The 23,628-nt window shown below is 38.7% G+C and overlaps 2 protein-coding genes across 2 annotated transcripts; one reads left to right on the top strand and one right to left on the bottom strand.

Moving 5' to 3' along the window:
• Nucleotides 1-8,169: 8,169 nt before the first annotated feature.
• Nucleotides 8,170-9,935, top strand: LOC143854422 (transcription factor MYB41-like). Its single transcript, XM_077364398.1, has 3 exons — nucleotides 8,170-8,406; nucleotides 8,766-8,895; nucleotides 9,021-9,935. The coding sequence occupies exons 1-3, from the start codon at nucleotides 8,274-8,276 to the stop codon at nucleotides 9,808-9,810; spliced, it is 1,053 nt and encodes a 350-aa protein (XP_077220513.1). The 5' UTR covers nucleotides 8,170-8,273; the 3' UTR covers nucleotides 9,811-9,935.
• An 8,261-nt stretch (nucleotides 9,936-18,196) lies between these two features.
• On the bottom strand, nucleotides 18,197-23,373 carry LOC143854424 (uncharacterized). Its single transcript, XM_077364401.1, has 2 exons — nucleotides 23,273-23,373; nucleotides 18,197-20,857 (listed from the first exon to the last, which is right to left on the bottom strand). Exon 2 carries the CDS (start codon nucleotides 20,824-20,826, stop codon nucleotides 18,520-18,522), a length of 2,307 nt encoding a protein of 768 aa, XP_077220516.1. The 5' UTR covers nucleotides 20,827-20,857; nucleotides 23,273-23,373; the 3' UTR covers nucleotides 18,197-18,519.
• Between the last annotated feature and the right edge of the window lie 255 nt (nucleotides 23,374-23,628).

A 23,628-nucleotide genomic window follows, 5' to 3' on the forward strand; every position in this document is an offset into this window, starting at 1 on the left:
TTCTAGACATGAATAAAAGCATCACCACCCTCCCAATTTCCACATGTGTTAGCCTACCCTTTATCAAGTAAATGTTTTCAGTAAGAACTTCTAATTCCAGACTATTTACAGCCATCACAGCAAGAGACCAGCATCGTGTAAAACAGTAGCCAGCATCCTCAAGACTTGACGCGCCACATTTTTCCAGATATAGTGTTGTACCTGCATTAATAAAAAAAAATCACACACAATATATTCTTCACAAACTCCAAATAGCTGAATATTATACCTCTCAAAATATCTAATTTCCAAAGACGTGTCAAAATATGCTTTTAAATGCTCATTCAATCATTAGAAATTTGAGCAGATCACCCACTAAAACACACAATATTACAGCAAAGAACATTTCTTGTTAATGTTATGATAGAATTATAACTTGTCACTAGTTAGTGTTCTGAAGTAGAGGTACAAACCACTTCTGAACTCCATGGATTTTGCATGAGGATTTCTTATACGGAAGCCACCACATGAGTATAAAAGTAGCTGAAATTCTAGGCGACGTGGCAGTTCCCATATGCAAGAGCACCATAGGAAGTAGCGAAGTGTGAAAGCGACTAGAATTATTGATATAAAATATAGATCTGTAGGGGACACAAACATGGGACATGTTTTTGCAAAAATTGATACACGGGTGTCTCTTGATGGTCCATGTTTCAATCTTGTTTAATGACCCAGAATTTTTTTTAGACGGCTCATAGCCTTCATCAATGTACCCCTCTTTTCCACAAGCCCTTCATTCACCATATCCAATATCGTGTTCACCAACACTACTACTATTAGCATATGTTCATTACCTCATAGATTCTCTTCAAATCAAATGAAAATGCATGCATAGACTTTCAAGAGTTGTAGCAAATAAATTTCAGGCACTTGGACTGAACTTTTCCATGTCTTTGCAAAATTTTTAGGCACTTGGTCATTTTACACGATATCAAGGATGTGAGATAGAATGACCATCAAACAATGTCTATCAAAAATTAATAAAACCTTATAATAGTAAAACAATGAAAAATGATTGGAATATAAGAATAAGTACCTTATAATGCTCCCATTTGGAATAGATAGCGCAAAGACATGAAATAGCTTAAACTTCTATTTCAAATAAATCAAAACCCCCTACATTAAAAAAACATAATGTGTTAATATCATTTCCCCTTAGATAATTGTAACAACCTTCAAACCCTTAGATAATTGTAACAACCTTCAAAAGCTAATTGGGAAACTGTAAGGTAAAGAGTGAAGTTCCATTATTAAAACAAAAGAGTGCGGAAATCAATTTCCTAATGCAAATCCCATAGAATATAACTACAATAATTATGGAGTGTAGCCACTTCCCCAACGTACAACTTCAGATAAAGCTTCTGCAAAATGAGTCAATCAAATGCTTACTAGTGTTTATGAAGCTAATGGAGTTGTAGCAGAAGCATCCTTCTCTTCCGCTTAAAGAGCTAAAATGAATCATAGTTATACGATATAAGAAAAGGTTCATCTTGAAATAGCTTGAAACTCATAAATGAAGGTTACCTGAAGATGAATTGGCCATTTTACATGTTCAGAAGCACAACCCATCACTCTTACTCCATCTTTTATCTGCTTCCCTATGGCACCTGTATCCTATTGTCATATGTATAATCAGTCTCAAACAAAACCATTAGACCATAAACAGTTAGAAGGCATGAAACTAGAAAAGGAATTCGGTACCTTGAGTGTTTTCATTGTAATCAGTTCCGATGCGTCGATATGGCCAGCATTTATGAGTTTTGTGATCTTTCCCAAACCAACAGGCTGTTACAGAGAATGTGAGAATGATTCATCAGCGGCACTGCTTCAAATCAAAGTAATAAAATCAACAAAACATTGCTGATGGATAAAGAATTGAAAGCATGGAACCAAAAACTTGATTCCTCCTAATTCTGTAATAGACACGGTAAAGAAAACAAAGGAACCGATACATACAGAGCTTAAAACATTGACGTATACATACAGAACTTATATTGGGAAGCTTCGACTAAAAAAGGCTATGCTGAATTGGTGATATAGAAAAAAATAAAAAATCATAACCAAATAGCAACCCAAAAAGATAGAAAGAATATAAATTGTTCTATCAAACATGAAACATGTAAAAAAAAGTTCAAAGAGATCAAATTGACCTGTCCCCATAAGCATTCCCATATTGAGAAGCACTAGCACCAACTCCATAATCCAAACGAGCCCTGGACTAATGGAGAATCGGAGGTATTGAAGAAAACCTTCCTTCAATACCTTCATTCAATATGTTCTCTAAGAAAAGCATAAGAGAAAAAAAAAACTTACATATATATGGAGAATCAGAGGTTGAGTATCAGGATGTTTCATTCATCAACGACAAAGTAAGAAAGAAGTGACATACACATATTAGTACAAGTACCCACCTCCAACATACACATACTACTATAGGTACCCACCCCAACCACTACCCACTGCACACACATACTAGTACAAGTCCCCACCTCCACCACCAACCCCAACACACACGTACTCGTAAATCAGAGGTTGAGTATCAGGATGTTTCATTCATCAACGACAAAGTAAGAAAGAAGTGACATACACATATTAGTACAAGTACCCACCTCCAACATACACATACTACTATAGGTGCCCACCCCAACCACTACCCACTGCACACACATACTAGTACAAGTCCCCACCTCCACCACCAACCCCAACACACACGTACTCGTAAAATTCCCCACCTCTACCACGACCCCCAACACACCATTCCCACCCCCACCCCCACCCCCACCCCCACCCCCACCCCAAACAATAAAGTTAATAATGCACTAGGGTTCAGACCCATAATCTATATGAAAAATGATGAGGATGTACCTGACAATTATAAAATGATCCCTCTAACTGTCAATGGAGCAACAGTTCACTTAAGTGCAAAATCCATGTTGCAGGACTCTATTTTCATGTGAACATCTAAATAGGGTGCTTAGAATTAGTAATGGCGGGCGTCGGACAACTACTCTAATGGCGAAGAGAATACACAAAGAAAAAGCTAGAAGGGTTGTGAAGGTTGAGAACACTTCACGGATTTGGAGGAAACTCCAACAGTTGAGAGCAAAAACTCTTCACAAAAAAAACTTTATTTAATATCTCTCCCTAAAAACTAAAAACTGTTCCGTTCACCTCTTCTTTCAATAGTCCTTGACATGCAAGATAGTAGAAATAGCAAGAATTGTTAAAAACAGTAACTAACTAATTAAAGCTAAAACTAAAAATGTAAAGATGGGCAACTTCTATCTCTCATGTCCAAGAATACAGCTGGTGTCTTCTTGGAATAGCAAGTGGCAGCAGCAATAATTCCTCCCTTTAGCAATCTTTTATATTTCTAACAATGAAAAAAAAAGCAGCTTGATTTCTAATATATTGAAGAAATGCACTTGCCGATTTCAGCACCATTGAATTGGGCAAGTTCCCATACGAGTGTAATTGCTGAAATGATATTATTTGTGGGCCCTCTTTGGATGGTCCATCCACATCGTGTAAGCCTCTGCAATCGGATCATACGATCCTGCATCAATTAGGGAACGAATTATAGAAAAAACTCCATGGAACAATCCAGGGTATAGAAAAAATGTCTAACTAAGGCTTTGTTTGGATTGCAAGAATTATTTTGAAAAATTACGAAAGGAAAAACAATGCCACAAAACAAAGAACCCAAACCCTAGAAAAAACCCTAGAAAATAATGAAAATCTTACCCAATTTCATCATTGCCATAACAGAGCATGGAATACAAATGAATCTCCGTGAGAAAGAAAGAAAGAAAGTAAGAGAAAATAATAAGAAATGTTAAAGTATAAAAGATAAATAACACCTTTCTCCAATAGCTTAAGCTTTTGGAGAAGTTGGTAAGTTAACGTGGTATCAGAGCCAAAGGTCTCGAGTTCAAACCTCCCAGATAGCAAAAATCCACATGCGATGGTCGGCCCAAAGTGGGACCACATGTGCCACGTGTTTGCCAAGTGAGCCACACGTGCGGGGGAGTGTTAAAGTATAAAAGATAAATAACACCTTTCTCCAATAGCTTAAGCTTTTGGAGAAGTTGGTAAGTTAACAAGAAAAAAGAAGAAGAATGGTTTTACCCTATTTTTTGGACGATTGAAACACGGAGAAATCGATGGAGGGGAAAGAGGGTTTCGCACGGCGGGAGGTTAGGGCACGATTTTTTTCTTTCGTGGAACAAAACATTTGTTTTGGCTTTTAACGCGTAGTCTGTGGGATCTCAACGATATACAACAGCGGTTTATTGAAGACTGCATGCAAATATTGACTTATAGGAGTGGTTTTCAAGACCGCTGGTAAGGGACCGCTGCTATAAAACACATTTGTTGAAGTACTGCCCTGACTATACACTGTGCTTCATCTATATTAGGCATTGCAGCTTAAATTCATGATTTGTTAAGGGACATAAAATATAACAGTTGCAATGTGTGTCTTTTCTTTTGCTAGATGCTATTCTTGACACATTAGTCCTCTAAATTTGAAGCCATTGTGTTGTCTTGCCATGAAAACCCTATACACGACACTGACGCATTTGTATAACAAACTAGTTGGGGTCGGCTAAATGAATCCTTTAGAAAAATTTCATGAAAAAGGTGAACGGAATCTACCCGGCTCTAATCCTAGCTCTAGTTGGGCTCTTCTGCGTGGATCATTTTCTTCCATACTATCCTATCCAAGGTCATGTTCTCTGTTATGTTCCTAGCTATCAAGTCTTTCTTCATTGTTTATACCCAAGTTGTTTTCGGTCTGCCCTACCTTTTTTTACTCCATCAACTTGGTACGAGTCACCTCTTCTCACTGGAGCATCCAAAGGTCTACATTGGATATCCAAACTATTTTAAGCGGTGCTCTCTCATCTTCTCATCAATTGGTGCCACTCCTACCTTTTTACGAATGTCTTCATTTTTAATTCTATCTAATCTTGCGGGGCCGCACATCCATCTAAGCATTCGCATCTCCGCTACACTCATCTTATGCACATGCTGCTTCTCAGAAAATTAAACATGAAAACCATATAAATATTGTTTAAATAACTACAATAAAAGAGATACAATTATACTTAAAGGTTTATGCCTAATCAACTTGCGGAGCAGAAAACTGTTTCTTAATGGTAGACATACTTGCTGCTGTCACACAGATACCTCCCCATGAAACTCAGACACGTGTCACGACAGCCGGTATCCCGGACTTTGCTAGTTTGAGAACTTTCTCGAGAATGCATTTCCCCATTAGATTATGAGTTTTCATGGTCTTATCCTTTCTTTCTAAAACTTAATATAAAAAATTCATTAACATTAAACAAATATGCATGGTTACATACATAGAATCAAAGTGTATTAGACTTCAGGATCCTAACAAATTCTAAAGAATGTGAATGCCCGTCTAAAAGAGGCTGCTAAAAAATAATCAAACCCCACATATCTTCTAAGTTTGTTGGATCTAACAGACACCTCACAGAGATATTATACTCGAGACTGTCCACCAAATGAACAAGTGTGGTCAACTGAAAGACGTAGAGGACTTTTCCAGGATAGCCATGCACAATGCAAACCCTAGAATATTGTCATGTAATTACCCAAACAAGCATATGAGATTAGCATTTTTATTTATTTAGATCCTTATTAGGGAAGTTTATTACAGAAATAGGTGTCTCCATGACACCAAACACGGAGACATAAGCCTAAGATCACGGGTTCATTAATCTAATAAAGCGCATTGGAATTTCGATTCTACATAAACTTATAATTACTTTAAACATTCAAATTCAATCCACCCCGTATTCTGGGCTGACGAGTGTAGTCTAAATTTAATGAAGATCTGGTCCCCAGAGCAGGATCAGGTACTTAAACAACATCTGGAATGCGTCCATCGGACAATCCAAACCATTGCAATCAATATTTTAACTTTTAATGTGACATTTATGGAGGCAGTGATCTGATGAAGAGGGTTGAGCGATCCATGCAGATTTTGGACCATGGCCCATCCAACCATGGCTGATTGACGGAGACACAATGGTGTACTCTTCTCTTGTCACTGCCACTGGTCTGATGGAGAGGATTAAGGGATCAATGCAGATTTTAGAGCGTGGCCCCTCCATGGTGGGCCCAACCAGGCAAGATCAACCGCCGAGATTGAGCCACAGTTCTGAGAGGTCTCAGTGCTGTCCTCTTCTCTTTTAAAAAGGTAAGAAGATTGGAAACGCAAGTGAATGGTCAAATAATCCGTTACAAAACATTGGGAGATCTCAGTAGCGAGAGTAAAATATTATTTTACTGGGTTTCTGTTAGTTCGAGGTGGATGAGCCAGACAAGTGTTTGAATCAGAGTTTCTTTTCTTTTACTTGCAGTAAAATAATGTGGGTTTGAATCCGAGTTTGTTTTGGTTGAAGTAAAATAATAATAGTAAAAGATGCATGCATGTCTCGTAAGGTGAAACCGTTGGTGATGAAAGCAGTGGAGGCTTTTGTTGCGGAGCCCATGTCACGGGTGACGTGTCTACCTGTCTAAAGATGATTGGCCACGTACTCTAAATTTCACGTTTGGGGCCCGCACTGGGTATAGAGGATTGTTATGATTGGAGAGGGAGCCACGTCATCAGATTTACAATTAAATAGTAAAAACGGATGGATTCGTGAATGGAGTTTCGTCATGCAAATATTTTAAGGTCGAAGGAGAGGACAACTAGTGTGCAATTTGACGAAAATACCCTCTCTCCGCCTTCTTGCTCTCTTAACCCTGGGTTTACTGTTGACATCAATTATCTTATAAATTGATTTTCTTTGTGTTTCTCCTAAATAAAAGGAAAAATGATATTTGCACCTGCTTTTGCTCTTCTTTTCCTAAAAATGGTTTATTTTCCACCCTTTTTGTTCGAATATTTTTCATAAAAGACAAACAGATCAGAGATCTAAGGAAGAATTACAAACCAAGGAAACTAAGGACAAAAACAAAGAAAATACAAATCACTGAGGAAGGAAATCAAATATCTTCAAAGACACACATGATTCACTATGTTCCTTGCTAGTCGATCAGCGTCGCCATTAGCCGAGCGACAAACATGCTGCTTATTAAGGGATATATAGTTTAGGTTTAGTCAGGTTTCTAATTACTTTAGATTAGTGATCGATATTAATAGTTTAGAAATGTTAGCATTTAGGGGTCCTATTCTTGGGTTTTGGCTATCTATCTAATGTAATGACATGAGGAAAGAAAGATATAGATTTGAATAAAATTAATTTGTGGAATATCCTTTCTAAAGAGAGCCTTGGCTCATTCATGTGGTTGAAGGAGCTTAGCTCCTTTCTCATGTTAGAGTTATTTTAGTTGCTCTTTTTGTGGTCTTCATCTTGTTTTGCTGCTCCACGCTCCCTACATCAGGGTTTCCAAAGTAAGAAAACTGGGGCAAATATATCACTTCACAATTGAAAAAAAAAACAAAATTAAACTGGTTTTCAAAGTATGCTTTGGATATAGAGCAAAATATAAATAAACTAGAAAAATAAAAAAAAAGAATTATATATTGAATGTAGAAAAATTATATGATGCCCGACCGTGAGAATGTAAAGGGTGGGTAGAGACAAAACCTGCAGCCTTGGTTTTTTAACCAAGGAAAAGCCAGAAAAAGGGCTTTCTCTTGGATTAAAAATCAAAGAAGAAATGGTTTTCTCTCTCCGCCCTTTATAATCTCACGGTCGGGTATCATATAAGTTCTCTGAATGTAAATGTGCTTCCTGTTTACCAATAAAAATGTAGTTGCTATCCTAGGAGAGAGAGAGAGAGAGAGAGAGAGAGAGAGAGAGAGAGAGAGAGAGAGAGAGAGAGAGAGAGAGAGGTCCCTTGGACTAAAGTCTCATTAGTGTAAGTCAGGGATTACGTGTCCAGGATGGTTCATGACAACTAATGTGAATCGAGAAAGGTAAGAGAGATCTCTGAAGGAAGATTTTAACCCAAAGGAAGACACGTCGATTGTGTGATAAAAAAATGGCCGGTACCCAATCCCTTTGACTTTCTTTCTTTCTTTATCAGCAGCCCTTTCTCTTTATATAGTACGTACTCTCCATACAACAGAAAACATCACTTGGAGATTTTTGTTACCTAAGAACCTTCTCTTCTTACCTCTCATTTCTCCAAAAACTTAATTTCATCAACCATCTCTACCAACTGAAGACCTTCAAGGGTTTTTCACAATGGGAAGAGCACCTTGCTGTGATAAAAACGGGTTGAAGAAGGGACCATGGACTACAGAAGAGGACCAAAAGCTAATGGACTACATACAGAAACATGGGCATGGGAGCTGGCGAACTCTTCCCAAGAATGCTGGTAAGGGCCTCTTTTTTAATTGATGTATTGGAATTATGCTTATTTTTAACCCAGAATTTATCTAGGAAACCGGGGCGGCACCTGAAATTTTATTAATAAGAAAAAAATAGTTACAAGAGACTGACATAGAACCTTGCCAAGATACAAGAATAAGATAAATAAAATTAATCCCTTTATCCTTTTACAAGGAATAAAACAACAACACTATTTATTGCAAATATAATGAATACATAACTGGTCTCATCTAACAGCCCTATATATAATTGTTCTTCTAGCATTGTATTTGTATTTTATTTTATTTTTATTACTGGCGGAGGTCATTGAATTGGGTGCTTACAAAATTTTGTTGAATTGTATAGGGCTTTCGAGGTGTGGTAAGAGCTGCCGCCTCCGGTGGACGAACTATCTGAGGCCCGACATCAAAAGAGGTCGATTTTCGTTTGAAGAGGAAGAGACCATAATCCAATTGCACAGTATTTTGGGAAACAAGTAAGTCTAATTGATTTTTTTCGTAATGTGTGTAATTCAAATGTACAAATTGGGATAGTGAAGTTTTGTAATTAGTCCCATAACTTGATGTTTTGTTGTGTAATTCTTTGTTCTTTCAATTTCAGGTGGTCTGCAATAGCTGCTCGTTTGCCTGGAAGAACTGACAATGAAATCAAGAACTATTGGAACACCCACATCAGAAAGAGGCTTCTCCGAACAGGGATCGATCCTGTAACTCATAGTCCACGACTTGATTTTCTCGACCTCTCTTCGATCCTCAGCTCGTCCCTCTGCCACCCATCTCAATTGGATGTACCTAGATTGCTCGGAATAGAACCTCTAGTGAACAATGAGCTCTTAAGGCTTGCTACCAATCTTCTATTTTTGCAACGAGAAAACCCCAATCTCCTACATAATGTTCAACCAAACCAATTCTCCAATCCCCAATTCCAAAACCCATTTGCATCCAGTCAAACCCACAATCTTCAAACCCCAACTTTGACCCCATCACACATCCAATTTTTAAATGAAGCCCAACTCATGCAAGCCAATGTGGAGCAAAACTCATCAAATTTTCCCAATTTCGACTGCCAAAACATCCAGACAAATACATGGCAGGACAACGCAATGGCTTCGAAGTTGGACGACTTTGCTCAACTGGTAACTTATGGGTATTCCAATTCTGATCTATCTATGGTTGACCCTCTATTGGAAAACTCGAATTTTCATCCCAATATGAACCAAAACTTCAGTTTTACTTCAGTTACATCAACGCCCACATCGAGCCCGACCCCATTGAACTCGTCATCTACTAATTACAACAATAGCAGCACAGAAGAACGAAGGGATAGTCATTGTAGCAACTTATGGGACTTTGAAATACCAGATTTCTTGGATCTAAATGACTTCATGTAATGAATAGAAATGCTGAGACGTAGATACAAAAAAAAAAAAAAAAAACATATAATGCCTTGATTTTAAATATTTCTGTTGTTGTCTTTTTGCTGACAGTGTAAAATCAATACGAGTTTTTTTTTTTTTTTTCTCTTCATGTTACTGTATCATGGTTTCTTTTCTTTCCCTTTATGTTTTTTGTGTCTGTCAACAAAAGATACCTTATGGCAGCGATAAGAGAGGATGGATGGGTACAGGCGAGTTAGAAGATGGAAATAATGTTAAAAAAAAGAAAGAAACTAGAGGTGGAGATGCAGTAATTTTAAGTAAAAGAGAACGAAAAAGGAGGGAGCAGCAATGATGAAAAGGTGAAACAACCAGTAACTCCAAAAGTTTAAGCAGTTGGTGTTATTTAATCATTAATACTTTAGCTCTCCCCCTCTTTATTTTGTATAGGCTTGAAATGAGTATTTTTACTATCAAGAAGTATTACCTCTTGAACCCAAGACCTGTCACGAGGCAATAGCTTTGATCCCATGTAAAACAACCAATTACTCCCAAAGCTTAAGTCGTTAGGTCACGCGTAACTATTTGAAAGCATCCCTTGAACTATCTCATCAGCTGCTAATTACTAGTATAAATATCCAAACATTGCATTGTTAGTTACTTAATATTCACATTAAATGCCCTGAGTTTGTGGGTTTCCGACACTGAGATCCCGGCGATGTTGCCGGAATATTTAAACTGGTAATAAGAGACACCTGTTATTAATTATTGCTGGAGCTTCTTCGTTGACATGGAAAACACGTGTCACCGTCCACCAATGTTGCTTTATTGACATTGACACTTGGAGAGAGAGAGAGAGAGAGAGAGAGAGAGAGAGAGAGGGCGACACGCTTCTGCTGTTTTGGATTTTGAAGCATGGCCCATCCAATAACTAATAAAAATGGTTTGGAGGAAATGATATATCCCCTTCCTCTTCTTCTCTGGGCCACCCACCACCCCACCTTGTATTGTAGAAAGATTAGTCATAATACACCAGAGGGAATGGCTCAGGGAAGAAAAAAAGGGGGCGAATATATCACTTTCCCAGCTTGGATCATTTAAAAACTGGGCCCTACATATATACTTGTACCAGCTTATAAATTTTCTTAAAAGATATTATCATCGGGCATCATATAAGAGAGGAATGATAGATGGAAAGGCGCCTTTGCATAAAGATCCAAAAAAGGGCTGGTTTAAAATCGGCTGAGAATGTAAATCTGGTTGCACTTAATGATGTGGATCTAATCAAGAGCCCTTTTATGGCTCTTTATGCAAGGGCGCCCTTACATCTATCATTCCTCCATATAAGAACCCTAAAAAATTCAAAATGGCCGGGCTTACTCATAATGATATTTTTTGGGGAAGTCATATATTCGCCCCTTTTTCTTCCCTACTGTTCCCACACAGGATAAGCTCACGAACGTACCCATCTTCTCTGTATGTATGACTACTATTTTCACACTAGGAAGGAGATGAGTCGGAGCAAATATAGTGGGGCCCAATAAGTGCATAAAAATAAAAATTTTGTTAGCATTCATTGAGAAGTGATATGTTAGCCCCCTTTTAATTACTGGCCTACCTCCCTCTGTTTATTTATTTATGATTAGGGGCGAATACATCACTTCCCTTCATTTATCACACAAAAAATCGTCTTCTAATAATTGGGCGAGTAAATGAGAAAACGGGCGATTCACGCGTCTGGGATTGCAGGTTAGCCGTCTGTGAATGTCAGCAGTGTGTCATGCACATCTCACATAAAGCGTCGTTTCTTGACATAAAAAAACGCGGATAAATCCATCTCAGGCGTCAACTCCTTCGACCTCGACGTGTCCAGCTAGGGGCAATTTTGACCATCTGTCGACCGCCCTAAAGATTTTTTCCCAAATCGCTTTTTCTTTTCTTCTGACCCACATTATTGCGAGAAAAAAGTGCGTTTCTGTCTCTTCCTTCACTGCTTTTCTCTCCTTTGCTAGGCGCAAATAGGTAGACAGACGGAAGAAACTAAGGCGCAAATTTTCTTTCAACTAGTTTGGTCATCCAAATCATTGGCCTCCTCTACAATAAAAGAGCTTCTTCTTACCAAAAGTTATCTAAATCATTGCCTTACATTACAATATCTTAGCTTCATAGCTAAAATTTCTGTCATCACACAAATTTCTATCTCCCATTTTCAATTATGTGCACCACTCCACCGTAACAATGGCCTACCCAGCAATCAGTTAAAAAAATAAAAGAAGACACGAATACGGGTGCACAAGATGCTCTCACGACTCAATCAAGAAAATAATAATAATGTTCGGACTGTAGAGTGCCGTGATCAAAACAAAAGGAGTATGGGCATCATTTTCCTTTATAAATCAATGACCACAACTATGCAGAGTCACTTTTACAATTAAAGGTCAAAAACAATTTTCGGTCTCACAAGGGAATATGCAAGTAGAGTGGAGACCATTGATTATGTACAACATAATGAGCAGACCCACATGATCTTAGTCTCATCTCGAATGAAGAGGGACATCCAATCTGCTCGATAAAGGACAACAATAATCAACTGTTTAACATTTCTTAGTATAAGAACTCTAAGGCCCTGTTCGTTTTGACAACCGATTGTGAGCCCCCCATCCGATTATTGGCGCAATTTTGAGACAATAATCGGATGGGGCTCATTGTCACGATCTAAAACGGTTTTTACAATCTGAAACCTAGAGGGCCTAAATGTGACTTGATGGATCAAGGGCCTAGGATTATCTAATCAAGGTGTATTCTCAACAATATTTGGCTACGGTTACTGTTGCACCCAATTCACAATCCTCTCCATCTGCATCCCAATTTGTGATAACCCTCATCGCCAAGAAGAGAAGGTGGTTAGGAATATAAACCCCCTACTTTCATTTGATCCATATACCCTTTCGTATTATTTAGACAAAATCCTCTAATTGATAGAAACACTTCATTCCTGCGTCTTTGAATTTCCCCCCTTTTTCTCTGATTTTATCCTACTGAATGATAAGTCCCTTATTTTAATTCATACACCCCTCATGGTTTTAAATTTCAACCGAAATCGATTTCGGTTGGAACTGAAACCGAAATTTGCCGAAATTTTGGAATTTCGTTAATTTGGGCCGAAATTTCGAGAAAATGTATATATATATATATATATATATATATATATATATATATATATATATATATATATATATATTAAATAAAGATTACAAAATTTCGGCCGAAATTTAGGTCCGAAATTTTGAAATTAATTAAATAATATTTTTTAACCATTACCGGAATTTCGGATTTCTTTGGGGTCCGAAATGGGTACCGAAACCAAAATTTAAAACCTTGACACCCCTTCCTTCTCTGGGGACACAAAATTCACACATTGTGCATCTCACTAGTCATTGTGTTCCACTAACAAAACTGATCGTCATCCCCACCACTAGTCGCTTGCTGTCCCCACCACTAGTCGCTCCATCATTATTCTATCCACAATCCTAATTATTTTCTTTTGTCAATTTTCGGCGAGTGCTTAAAATAGTATCTATATTAATTCAATTAAGGTACCTTATTTCATTTGTGTTCCGTGCTTGAATGAGTAAATCCATCTCTTAGGATGATGGGATACAAAATTGGCCCAAGAGAACTCGCTCATCAGGACTCATTCTTGCCCACTGGCGCAAGGATCCTTAGCGACCTATTTTTATAAGGATTGGCACAAAACTAGCCTATGTGGAATTCCCCTATAGAGGCTTCCCTCGCGCATTGAGGCAAGGTCTATATAGTAACCCATTGGCTTTTTCATAAGCTAAACTCCCCTTAAAGTGACGCCTTTTTCAGCATCAACTCAAATGTGCATCAGTCACATTCCTCAATCGACCTCCATAACAGTCAAACATCTATCGTGTGCATCAAATGACAAATAACAGATTCTACTAATATTATTGTTGTAGTTTATTTTTGTAATTGTATGTTGATCGATCTATAATCCGTAAAATGTTTGAAGGAGTATGTTTGAGTATGAAATTACAAGAGATCCTTGTATCAATCTTGTTATATTGATTAGGTGATAGATGAAGTAACTTGGCTAGAGGAGGCAATTAGTACATTAGGACCCTTAATTCTTTACTCCTTTATATGTATCCTAATTCTTTCTATATTTATACTTTGAGTGACCTATATGAACACTCATATAGGATTAGGGTGAGGCAAGGCTAGATGATGTGAATCTGAGAAGATGATGCCGAAAACAACAATGGTATGTGAGCATAGTTAAGCAAAAATGGGATTAGGGTGAGGCAAGGCTAGCTGAGATTGCTTTCAATAAGCTAAGAAATGGGGCTACAGTGGCAGAAGTGCTATTCTCCAACCAGGGATGTTCTCTCTCTTGTTCTTGGTGGTATCATCCATGGCATGTGCTGTTCTTTTATTGAACAAGCCCAACGTTATGCCGTTACACAAGATTAAACACGATTAATCTCTAAGGATGTGTTTTCATCCAAACGGCGCCTATAATTCCATTAATAGCCATTCACGGCGGTAGCCGTTTACCAACGTCTATACGTTACATTTTCTTCGCTGGACCAGCCCCCTCTAGTGCATTTAGGACTACGCTTTTATGCTACAGGTAGCTTGCGTGGTCAAGAGGCAAACAAGGTGCTTGATCCTAATCTCATTTCTAAGTTTGGATTAAGGATCTAGATCGTGGTGACATCACACGTTTCTTATTTTAAGAGTTTCTAATATTAACGTTCCTTTTCCCATTTCCTTCCCAGGCTGATGATTTTATTGACTTCACATTTTGTTTGTTTTTCTTAATTTCTTTGCTGAGGATGTTTTGGTTTCTTTCTCTTTTGTACAGAGACATTTGTTTCTCCGAACCTATGACTCCAAGTCTTGAACGCAAGCAAGGACCAGCTATGTCCAACTGGTCGGAAGGGAGACGTGCAAAAAGGAGGAGAAAAAGTGCACCTTCCAATTCCCTTGTTTCTTTTCTGCTTTACAATGTCTTAAAGTGATCGAATAGCATAAGAAAACGGTGCAATGATAGTATTAGTTGTCTTTGTGGCTTCTTATCCTAACTTTGCTCTTTGACATGAATTAAATAAATAATCTTGGCCGGGTTCCTTTCCAAAGTCAGCCAAAGATACTGTCTTGATGGGTGCATATTTGTGCAATGCTCGGCCATGGAGAAGGATGTCTGTACAAGTGGAGCCCATGGTTTGGTGATCTGAACGTCATATAGTGGGACCCAACAGTGATTAGTCGTGCCTAGAAGTTTGGTTTGAAATTTCGGATTTCAGTGAGGACCGAAGCCGAAATTCCCGAAATTTACCAAATTTTGGGAATTTCATCGAAATTTGTTATAAAATATTATTTTTTTATTCCGTTAAAGAATTTCGACCGAAAATACAGGTCAAAATTTTTCGGTCAAAATTTTGTCCTAAAAAAAGGCATTTCATGCACTAGTACCAAATTTCGGCCGAAATTTTGGGATTGTGGCTGAAATTTCAATTTCGGATAAAGTCTAAAATTTTGGCCGAAACCGAAATTTAAAACCATGCCTATAAGTCTTTCTCATCGGACAATCATAACATCTGAGAGGTGGGCTTTTCTTGGTGAATAAGGGCTGATTTTATGTTTTTTTTTATCAAGGCGTATCAGTTAGGCAACCAATTAATCTTATATGCTTAGGCCCTGTATGCTTTGGATTTTGAGATCTGATTTGAGTCCAAAACTGATCATTGGGCTCAAATTTAGTTTATTTTTTAGTCCAATAATCAGTTTTAATTGGACTCAATAGGGCTGCAACTTGGGTCGGGTTTTACCCGACCCGCAAAACCCGACCCGCATTGACCCGACCCGAAAATAGCTTGGGTTGGGTTCATGTTTCTCGGGTTTCGGGTCGAGCCGGGTGTACGATCCAAAAGTCCGCATGAATCTCACGTCGAGCTGGGTTTGAAGGGGCCCAACCCGACCCGACCCGAGTTACTTAAGTTATATATATATATGCCCCCCCCCCCCCCCCCCCCCCCCAACTGTATTTTAAGCTAGTGTGTAGGTAACTTACCTACACAAGTGTGTAGGAAATGTTTTCTCTCTCTCTCTCTCTCTCGTGTGTAGGTGATCCAAACCACTCATTTGAAAGGCCCTTGGATGGATATGGTGCTTACAAAAAATTAGGTCCATAGGATTATCCTAACCCTTCCATTTATGGAGGTTAAAAATGGGCAAATTTATGGAGGTTTATATCCATCCATTTCAACCTCCACAAATGGAAGGGTTAGGATGATCCTATGAAGTTCATTTTTTTGGCATACCCTATCTATGTGAGGGCCTATCAAATGAATGCTTTGGATCATCCAGACAAAGTAGGCCCCTTATGTTTTTAAGCGCCACCTCATATAAGCTATATGAGGTGACACCTTAGGAACTCTATTCTTATATATATATATATATATATATATATATATATATATATATATATATATATATATATCTTCTTAAACTTGGTTACTTTAAAAGTGAAAACTTAAGAGTAAAACTCACGCACGCACGCAATCACATGGACTCTTTCCATCTTTTGTTCGTTTCCCCCCTTTAGCTCTAGGGTCTCAAGTTTCAACTAAATAGTTAATGCACTAAATAGTTTGTTGTTTATCTCATATGAGTATAATTATTTTCATTTGGTAATGCATCAATTTATTCTCTTTAATGTACTAAAGAGTTTGCCATGCTTGAGTTTTTCTACTTCTATGAGTTGAGTTGCCTTGCCAAACAAGAGTTTTCCTTAAAAAATGTGTCAATGTAAAAAAACCCGACCCGACCAGAGATTTATCATGGGTAGGGCCGGGTTTGGGAATCGTGGGTTTTCCGGAAAAAAACCCGACCCGACCCGAGGTATTTCTCGGGTAGGGTTGGGTTCTTCAAAACCCGACCCGCCCGACCCGAGTTGCAGTCCTAGGACTCAACATGTTCTCAGAATCCAAAACAAATAGGGCATTAGAACTTTATTTATATATTTTCTTTTGAGGAATGATAAACTGAAGGGCGCCCTTGCAAGCTAGAAGGCCACACCATTGGTCCATCCCAACAAAGTGTATTTATAACGGTGTAGAAACCTATAAAAAATGGGGAAGACAAAGGTAAAATTAAAAGAACAATAAATGCACGTTCTTAAGGAGGACCAAGTGAGGGCTCTTGTAGATGGTTTTTTGCAAGGTCACCCTTCACTTTATCATTATAGCTCTGTTTCTTTCAGCATAAAATAGGCCCAAAACAAAATTTACTCCAATTTTACATTGAGGCTCGGTTTCTTTGGACGTAAAATTGGGCGTAAAATTTGTTTTATGTTCATTTTTACAACACGTCCATACATATTTATGTCGAAAGAAACGGAGCCTGAAAGAAAAAGAGCTTATATGTAAATCATGGTCTGTAACAAGGAAATTTCTTCAAGGATTAGCACCTGTTTTGTTAAGTAAAATAACCGTGTTTGGCATGGACCCAGTGCTACATTTACGGAGAATGGATCCATGAATAGTGTTGGGCTTCACAGGTCCAATTTATTGTCCATGATCTCACCCTCATCGGTTGATTTACACCATTGATCGTGAATGATTAAACATAAATAAATCCAAAATCTGTCTTTAAACCATTTAGCTATTGGGTTGGGTCTCTCGTAAATCGTAATTTTACATCTATATCGCACGTACCCCTTTCCCCTCTTTAATTTACCCACCTCATGCGACAGAGGAGTTTCGGGTGACTTTTCGTTTTTTTCCCTTTTCATTGTTTTTCTTTAACTTTTGTCTCCTAAGTCTTAAGTTTTGTATTGAGAAACAAACTGTTGTCTGTTCATCTCTTGTTACAATTTCAGATTTATGAACAGATGATTAGAGGAAAAAAATGACAAGTTTGCAGTCCTAACCAGAAAAGAAGAAGAAGAGAGAAAGAAGACGAAAAAGAAAAAGAGGAGGCAAGATTTTTTTTATTTTTTTTGTCATTTTAAGAAATACCGCTGCTATGGGTAAAAGTTACTTTTCTTGTTAATTAGTTAAATTAGGATAATCTCCTTCCATGTTATCTTTATATATTCATGCTTATCCTATTAATGCTCTATACAAGCACTGGTTTAGGGTTGTTTGTAATCATTCGAGATTTATGAAATTCTTTCCCTTTTCTTCTAAATTAGTGCTGGTAACTGTCAGCTACAAGCACAATATTGGCCATCCATTGGTGCCCATTATATGAATTATTTGAGACTTTGATTCCAATTTGTTTCTTTAGTCCCAGTTTGTTTTGGATTTTGAGAACCGATTCTGAGTCTGATTACAAAATAAATTAACGTAAATTTGAGTCCAAAAAAACAGTTTCGAACTGCAATCAGTTCCAAAAATCCAAAACAAACAGGGCCTTAGTTGTTGGGAAAATAAATACACAGGCCCATATAATCCTCCAAGCCAAAATAAAATACCAAGATTCTCAAACATACTATAGAAGTGGAAAACATGCTAAAGCTATCTTATGAGATCTAACATTTGTCATTCATTGGACTTCTTACTATGTCTACTCCCAAAGATCACCCCTGTTGTCATGCATTGGACCTCTTACTATGTCTACTCCCAAAGATCACCCCTGTTGTCATGCATTGCATTGGACCTCTTACTATCATGTTAAAAGCTGTCTTTTCTACTCTTGTACGATTAGCCTGGCTCTAGCTTGACCAGCCACAATCCGATATTGTTCTCCCAAACCCAGGTGAGCCATCAAAAACCAGACGAAGGTGATGAGTTCTCCACCTTTACTTAGCCGTTGGGCATGGTAGTGCCCTCTGCACTTACTAGCGGCGTATCCCAACATCTCCACCCAAACTTTACTCATCATTTCCCATCTCTTACCCTCCTCCAATTTGTTTAGCTCTTTTGCAAGAATACATGCATCGAATAGCACTGATTTGCTCCGGTCACCCTTCACATCTTTTGGATCAACATATGTATTCACCGAAAGCAGATCATTACAGGCTTGGGAATGTTGGGATTCCAATTCAATTTTCTTTTTGTTTCTGAAAACAAACTTCGGTTGCCGACTTACTCTTGGAAGAAAGAATCTCTTGGCCTCGGCGCAGGTGTCCCTATACCTGATTTGCCCAATTCCTGCTGTGGACGGCATCATGTTGGGTTGCCAGACAAGAAGATAAATCATGTAGTTGGATAAGATATTACTGAATCGGCGGTGCTCATCTTTGATCTCCGAGTCTTTGCCAATGGTTTCATCTGCATGATCTTTGATCTGCGACTCTTTGTCAATGGTTTCTTCTGCGTTATTGTTATAGCAGAGGTCGGTAGCGATGTGCCAGAGTAGCAGGCTCTCATCAAATTCGACATCTACGACATTGACGCTTCGATGAATGTATTTATTAGAAAGGACGTCAGGGAAATTCTTGAGAGCCAAATCACCTCTACTTGAGCATAATTCCGTGGCGACTGTGGAATCCTTTGCAATCTTAGCCTTCTCCTTTAGCTCATGGAATATAAATTTCTTCATGTCTTCGGATATATCAAGTAGTGAAGTATATCGCCACTCGTCCAGCAAATCTTTCATGCAAAACAGGCTGGTGATCTTTCCGAAGAAGGTCTCGCGATCATGGAGGCAGAATTCTATCAAATTGGACTGAGAAATTGATGCCGACCACCTAGGTTTGTTTAATCTGAAAGGGAGAATAGAGAAAAGGATTTTAATGATAATTGAAGGGCAAGAGGTTAATAATTTCTTGATGAATTCAGCGATTTTAGATGCTATTTTTATGAGCCGAGGATATTTCTGGAGCGAGACAACTGTCCAGTCTGATAAAATGACCCTGGAAAGAGCTATAGCATCAAGACTCATGGCACCGATGAGCAGAGAATAGCTAATGGCTTTGTCGAGCTTGTTGAAACCACTCTTATCCAAGAAGAAGAAAAACAAAAAAGCAAGTATGATCGCAGAGGAGGAGACGATGCGTAGGACATATCCACAAGTAGAATGCACGACGACAGCCTTGGTGTAGAGCACCTCATACACAAAGCTGAGCTCTATCTCGACCACTTTAAATGCACTTTGGGCAGTTAGTTTCAGGTAGAAGGCACGGCTCTTATCACGCTCGTTGAAGCTGAATATGAGGTCGACAATTAGACCCTTAAAGGTGTCGAAGAAGCCATGAGCAGGCAGAATTGCATCCACTTCATTGGCAATTTCAGTGGTGTTTTCATCTTTCACATCAATTGCCGTGGAACCTTTCTTGGGTTCGCTCTTAATTTCTATCTCTGCCGGGAGGTCAGCCTCTTTCCTGGACGCGTATTCTTCCATGAGCTTAGCATAATTCGGGCCGGGATCAGGTTTTCCAAGCATGGAATTTCTGAAACCATCCATGCTTGCCAAGTAAAGAGCACAAGTCCTCTCGCCGTACTTGATCATTCCCCCAACAAACATGAGGAGAGTGGGGACTAGGAATTTATTATGTGGGATGGAGCGAAAGAACACATAAGCGGCGGCCATGAATTCAAAACCGAGCCCGAGCAAGTGCCTTAGCCATAGCTCGTTGTCTTCAAGGGCGAAAGCAGTAATGGTGTCGGGGCCACCAAGGTGTAGCAAGAGGAAAGGTGCCCAGAATGCAATAAGGCCGTTGTTGTTGTTGATACTGTAGCGCTTGGTAGAAGAAGAGATCTTCATCTTGTTGGTGAGGTTCCTATTGTTGTCGCAACCTGTATCTCCTTGGCTGTTGGAGAGAAGTCCAAGAGCAAAGTCGGCAACCCAATCGGCGAGCAGATAAGTTGACCAGATAAACAAGGTCACCCACTTGGTTGCCTTTCGTTTACGCAAAGGTGAGAAGAGGATGAGGATGATCTGCAACATGAGGCTCCACAGGACAAAAATTCGGATCTCCCATTGATTCCATTCCTTTTCTTTCTTATCCCATTCACTCCAAAGTTTAGGATATTTGTCCCAGAAGTTCCCCATCCTCTCCCCTCCACTTTCTCTCTCGTTTCTTCTGCAATGTTAGAGATTTAAGATCAGTCAAGAACAAAATGTTTGACTTGTAAAATGCATATATAAGGTGAGAAATTATATGGTGGCCGACCGTGTAGAAACAAGGGCGGAGATAGTGAGAAAACTCCCCACCCTTGATTTTTTATCCAACAAAAAGTCAAAAAATGAGGCTTTTGTTGGATCAAAAATCAAGGGTGGTATGCTTTTCTCTCTCCGACCTTTACATGTAAAGGTCAGCCACCATATAAAATCTCATATAAGGTATATTGGTCCTGCCAATCTTAAAATTAGGCATTTGCAAACAATTTGGTGTCTTATCCGATTTACTTGTCCTCTTTGGGTTATGTTAGAAAGATGCTAATTCATTTTCCTTAAGAAGAAAGTTACAATGGATATATTGTTGGGGGTTCCGCGCAAAAGCAAAAGATCTCACATTGGATGAGTGAATGGATGCGGTGGGCTTATAAGGACGTGAGCACCCTCCCCTTAACGGCTAGCTTTTTTGGGTGAGTTCTACCCGGGTGCCTACAAATGGTATCAGAGCTGGGGCATGGTAACCCCGGTATATCTCGGTAACCCTCTGAAGATGGAAAAATCCCTTGGGAAAGAACTCGCAGTTCCCTTGTTGCCGTCACATCTCATAGTTCCCACGTTGCCGCCGCACGGAGGGCAAGATTATCCATGTTGCTTCTGCGTGGTGGGGAAGATTGTTGGGTTCCACTTAAAAGCAAAAGATCCCACATCGGATAAGTGAATGGATGCAGATGGGCCTGTAAGGACTTGGGCACCCTCCCCTTAAGGGTGAGTTCTACCCGAGTCACTACATATGACATGTTTAGGAGCACTTGTTCGGCTGGCGAGACAGCGTGGAGTTGATGGCATTTGTTCTTGAAAATTTACCCACAAAATAAGGCCATTTTTCTCATTTTAGTCTTCAATTTTTTTTTAGGGAAATGATTTTGGCGCTACAATGTTTTGATAAACATGCGCTCACATGTTTGTCGTGTAGTGTTTAAAGGTTTTAAGAGCTTTTTGAGAACCGTAATATTGCTCTGACGGCCCTTTAAATACTACACGACAAACATGGGAGCGCATGTTTATCAAAACATTGGAGGGCTGAAATCATTTCCTTTTTTTGTTTTTTTTTGTTGTGAAACAAGTCCAGTGCATCTTTCAATTGTTTTCTTTACAGTTTCTATATACAGGAAAAACTAACGTATAGTGGCATCCCTAATTTTAAGAGTGGTAATACTATTTCTATCCATCTCAGTGTGAAATAATACTATTTCTATCCATCTCAGTGTGAAAGAGTGCTGCTATGGAGAACGAGAGTGGAAATGAAACTGTAACCTAACAAATCCTACATGCCACATGGCATGGGAGGGTAGTTTTGCAATTTTCATGATGAAAAAAGCCAAAATAAACCGAAAGATTTCTAATGTGTTAAGAAGCAATTTGTTGGGTTCCACTCTTGGTCCCCAAATCGGTTACCATATCATTATACAATGTGAAATTATAAGTTCTCTTGTTGATGAATATAAATAATGATGGGGCTGGGCATACATGCCGTCCTTGATATTTGATCCATCGACATCCTCTGAAAAAGTCGGTTGTTGTTGGATCAAATATCAAGGCTGTCACCCTGATTACGCCTATACCATATAAAAACTCCTTTCTCTGTACACTGGGAAAAGAATTAAGCAAGCAACATGTAGAAGGGTCAGTCCACTCCTCCACCCCAACCTTAGGAAATCAATGCTAGTGAATTTCACACAAAGGTATTTCACATTCATTTAATTCATCAGAGGTGGCTGCTCTCTCATGCAACAGTCAGCACTCAGCCACGAAATCCATACATAGCTAGATAGAGAGGGAAATGATATCAGCACAGCCATGCTTTAATAATTGCACAAACACAGCCTGTCCTTCCTTTTTAATTGGTTTGTAAGCTTTTTGGGAGCTGTAATAACCATCGACAGTTCTTTAAATAATCAAAAGACAAGATGGGTCAGTGCAATTATCGAAACATCGTTGTGCTGATATTATTTCCCTGATATATGCCTTAATTTTTTTTGTTTTTCAATTTTAAATATAAAATTGTTGCTCTTTGGTAGCTATCTTATATTTTTAAAATTTTAAATTAAAAGCAAAACCATGATTCTTTTCCTTTTATGCTTACCTGAAACGCGTGCCATTTTTAACTTTATACTACAACTAAAGTAAAAAGATAGAACCCAGTGTAGGAAATTTCATTTGAATGGGTTACTTGTTTCTCCAAATAACATTGTCAAACACACTCAATTAAACTAATCAACCCTGCCATTGATTTTCCAAACAAGACATAGTTTCCCAGTAGATAAAATACTTGCCTAGGAATCACTACAACACGTATATTAAGAGACGATTATTTACTTACTAGTTGAATTGAAGTGGCCAAGGACCTCGGACGATCTCTCTTCTTCAGGTGCTTCTCTCCTCTACCTTGATGAAGAACAGCGGGGAAACCTCTAATTATTTATTATGGTTTCTTTATGTGGAAACCGTACGAATCACCAAAAGTAAAAGGGTGAAAGGAAAAGAGGCTTCCATTGGAACTGATTACACGTTAAGTATTAGTGTGTGAAAACCAGTCTCATCCGTGGTCCCGGAACAGTCTATAAGGAATTTTAATGTTTTTTCTTTGGAAAAGATATATTCGCCCCCTTTTCTTCCCCGGACCACTCCCTTGTAGTGTAAAAAGAAGGGTTGCAACTCGGGTAGCGTGGGTTGGGT

The sequence above is a fragment of the Tasmannia lanceolata genome, unplaced genomic scaffold (genome assembly GCF_043159265.1).
Source record: "Tasmannia lanceolata isolate RefF3 unplaced genomic scaffold, GAP_Taslan_0.1 ptg000020l, whole genome shotgun sequence".
Classification (NCBI taxonomy): domain Eukaryota; kingdom Viridiplantae; phylum Streptophyta; class Magnoliopsida; order Canellales; family Winteraceae; genus Tasmannia; species Tasmannia lanceolata.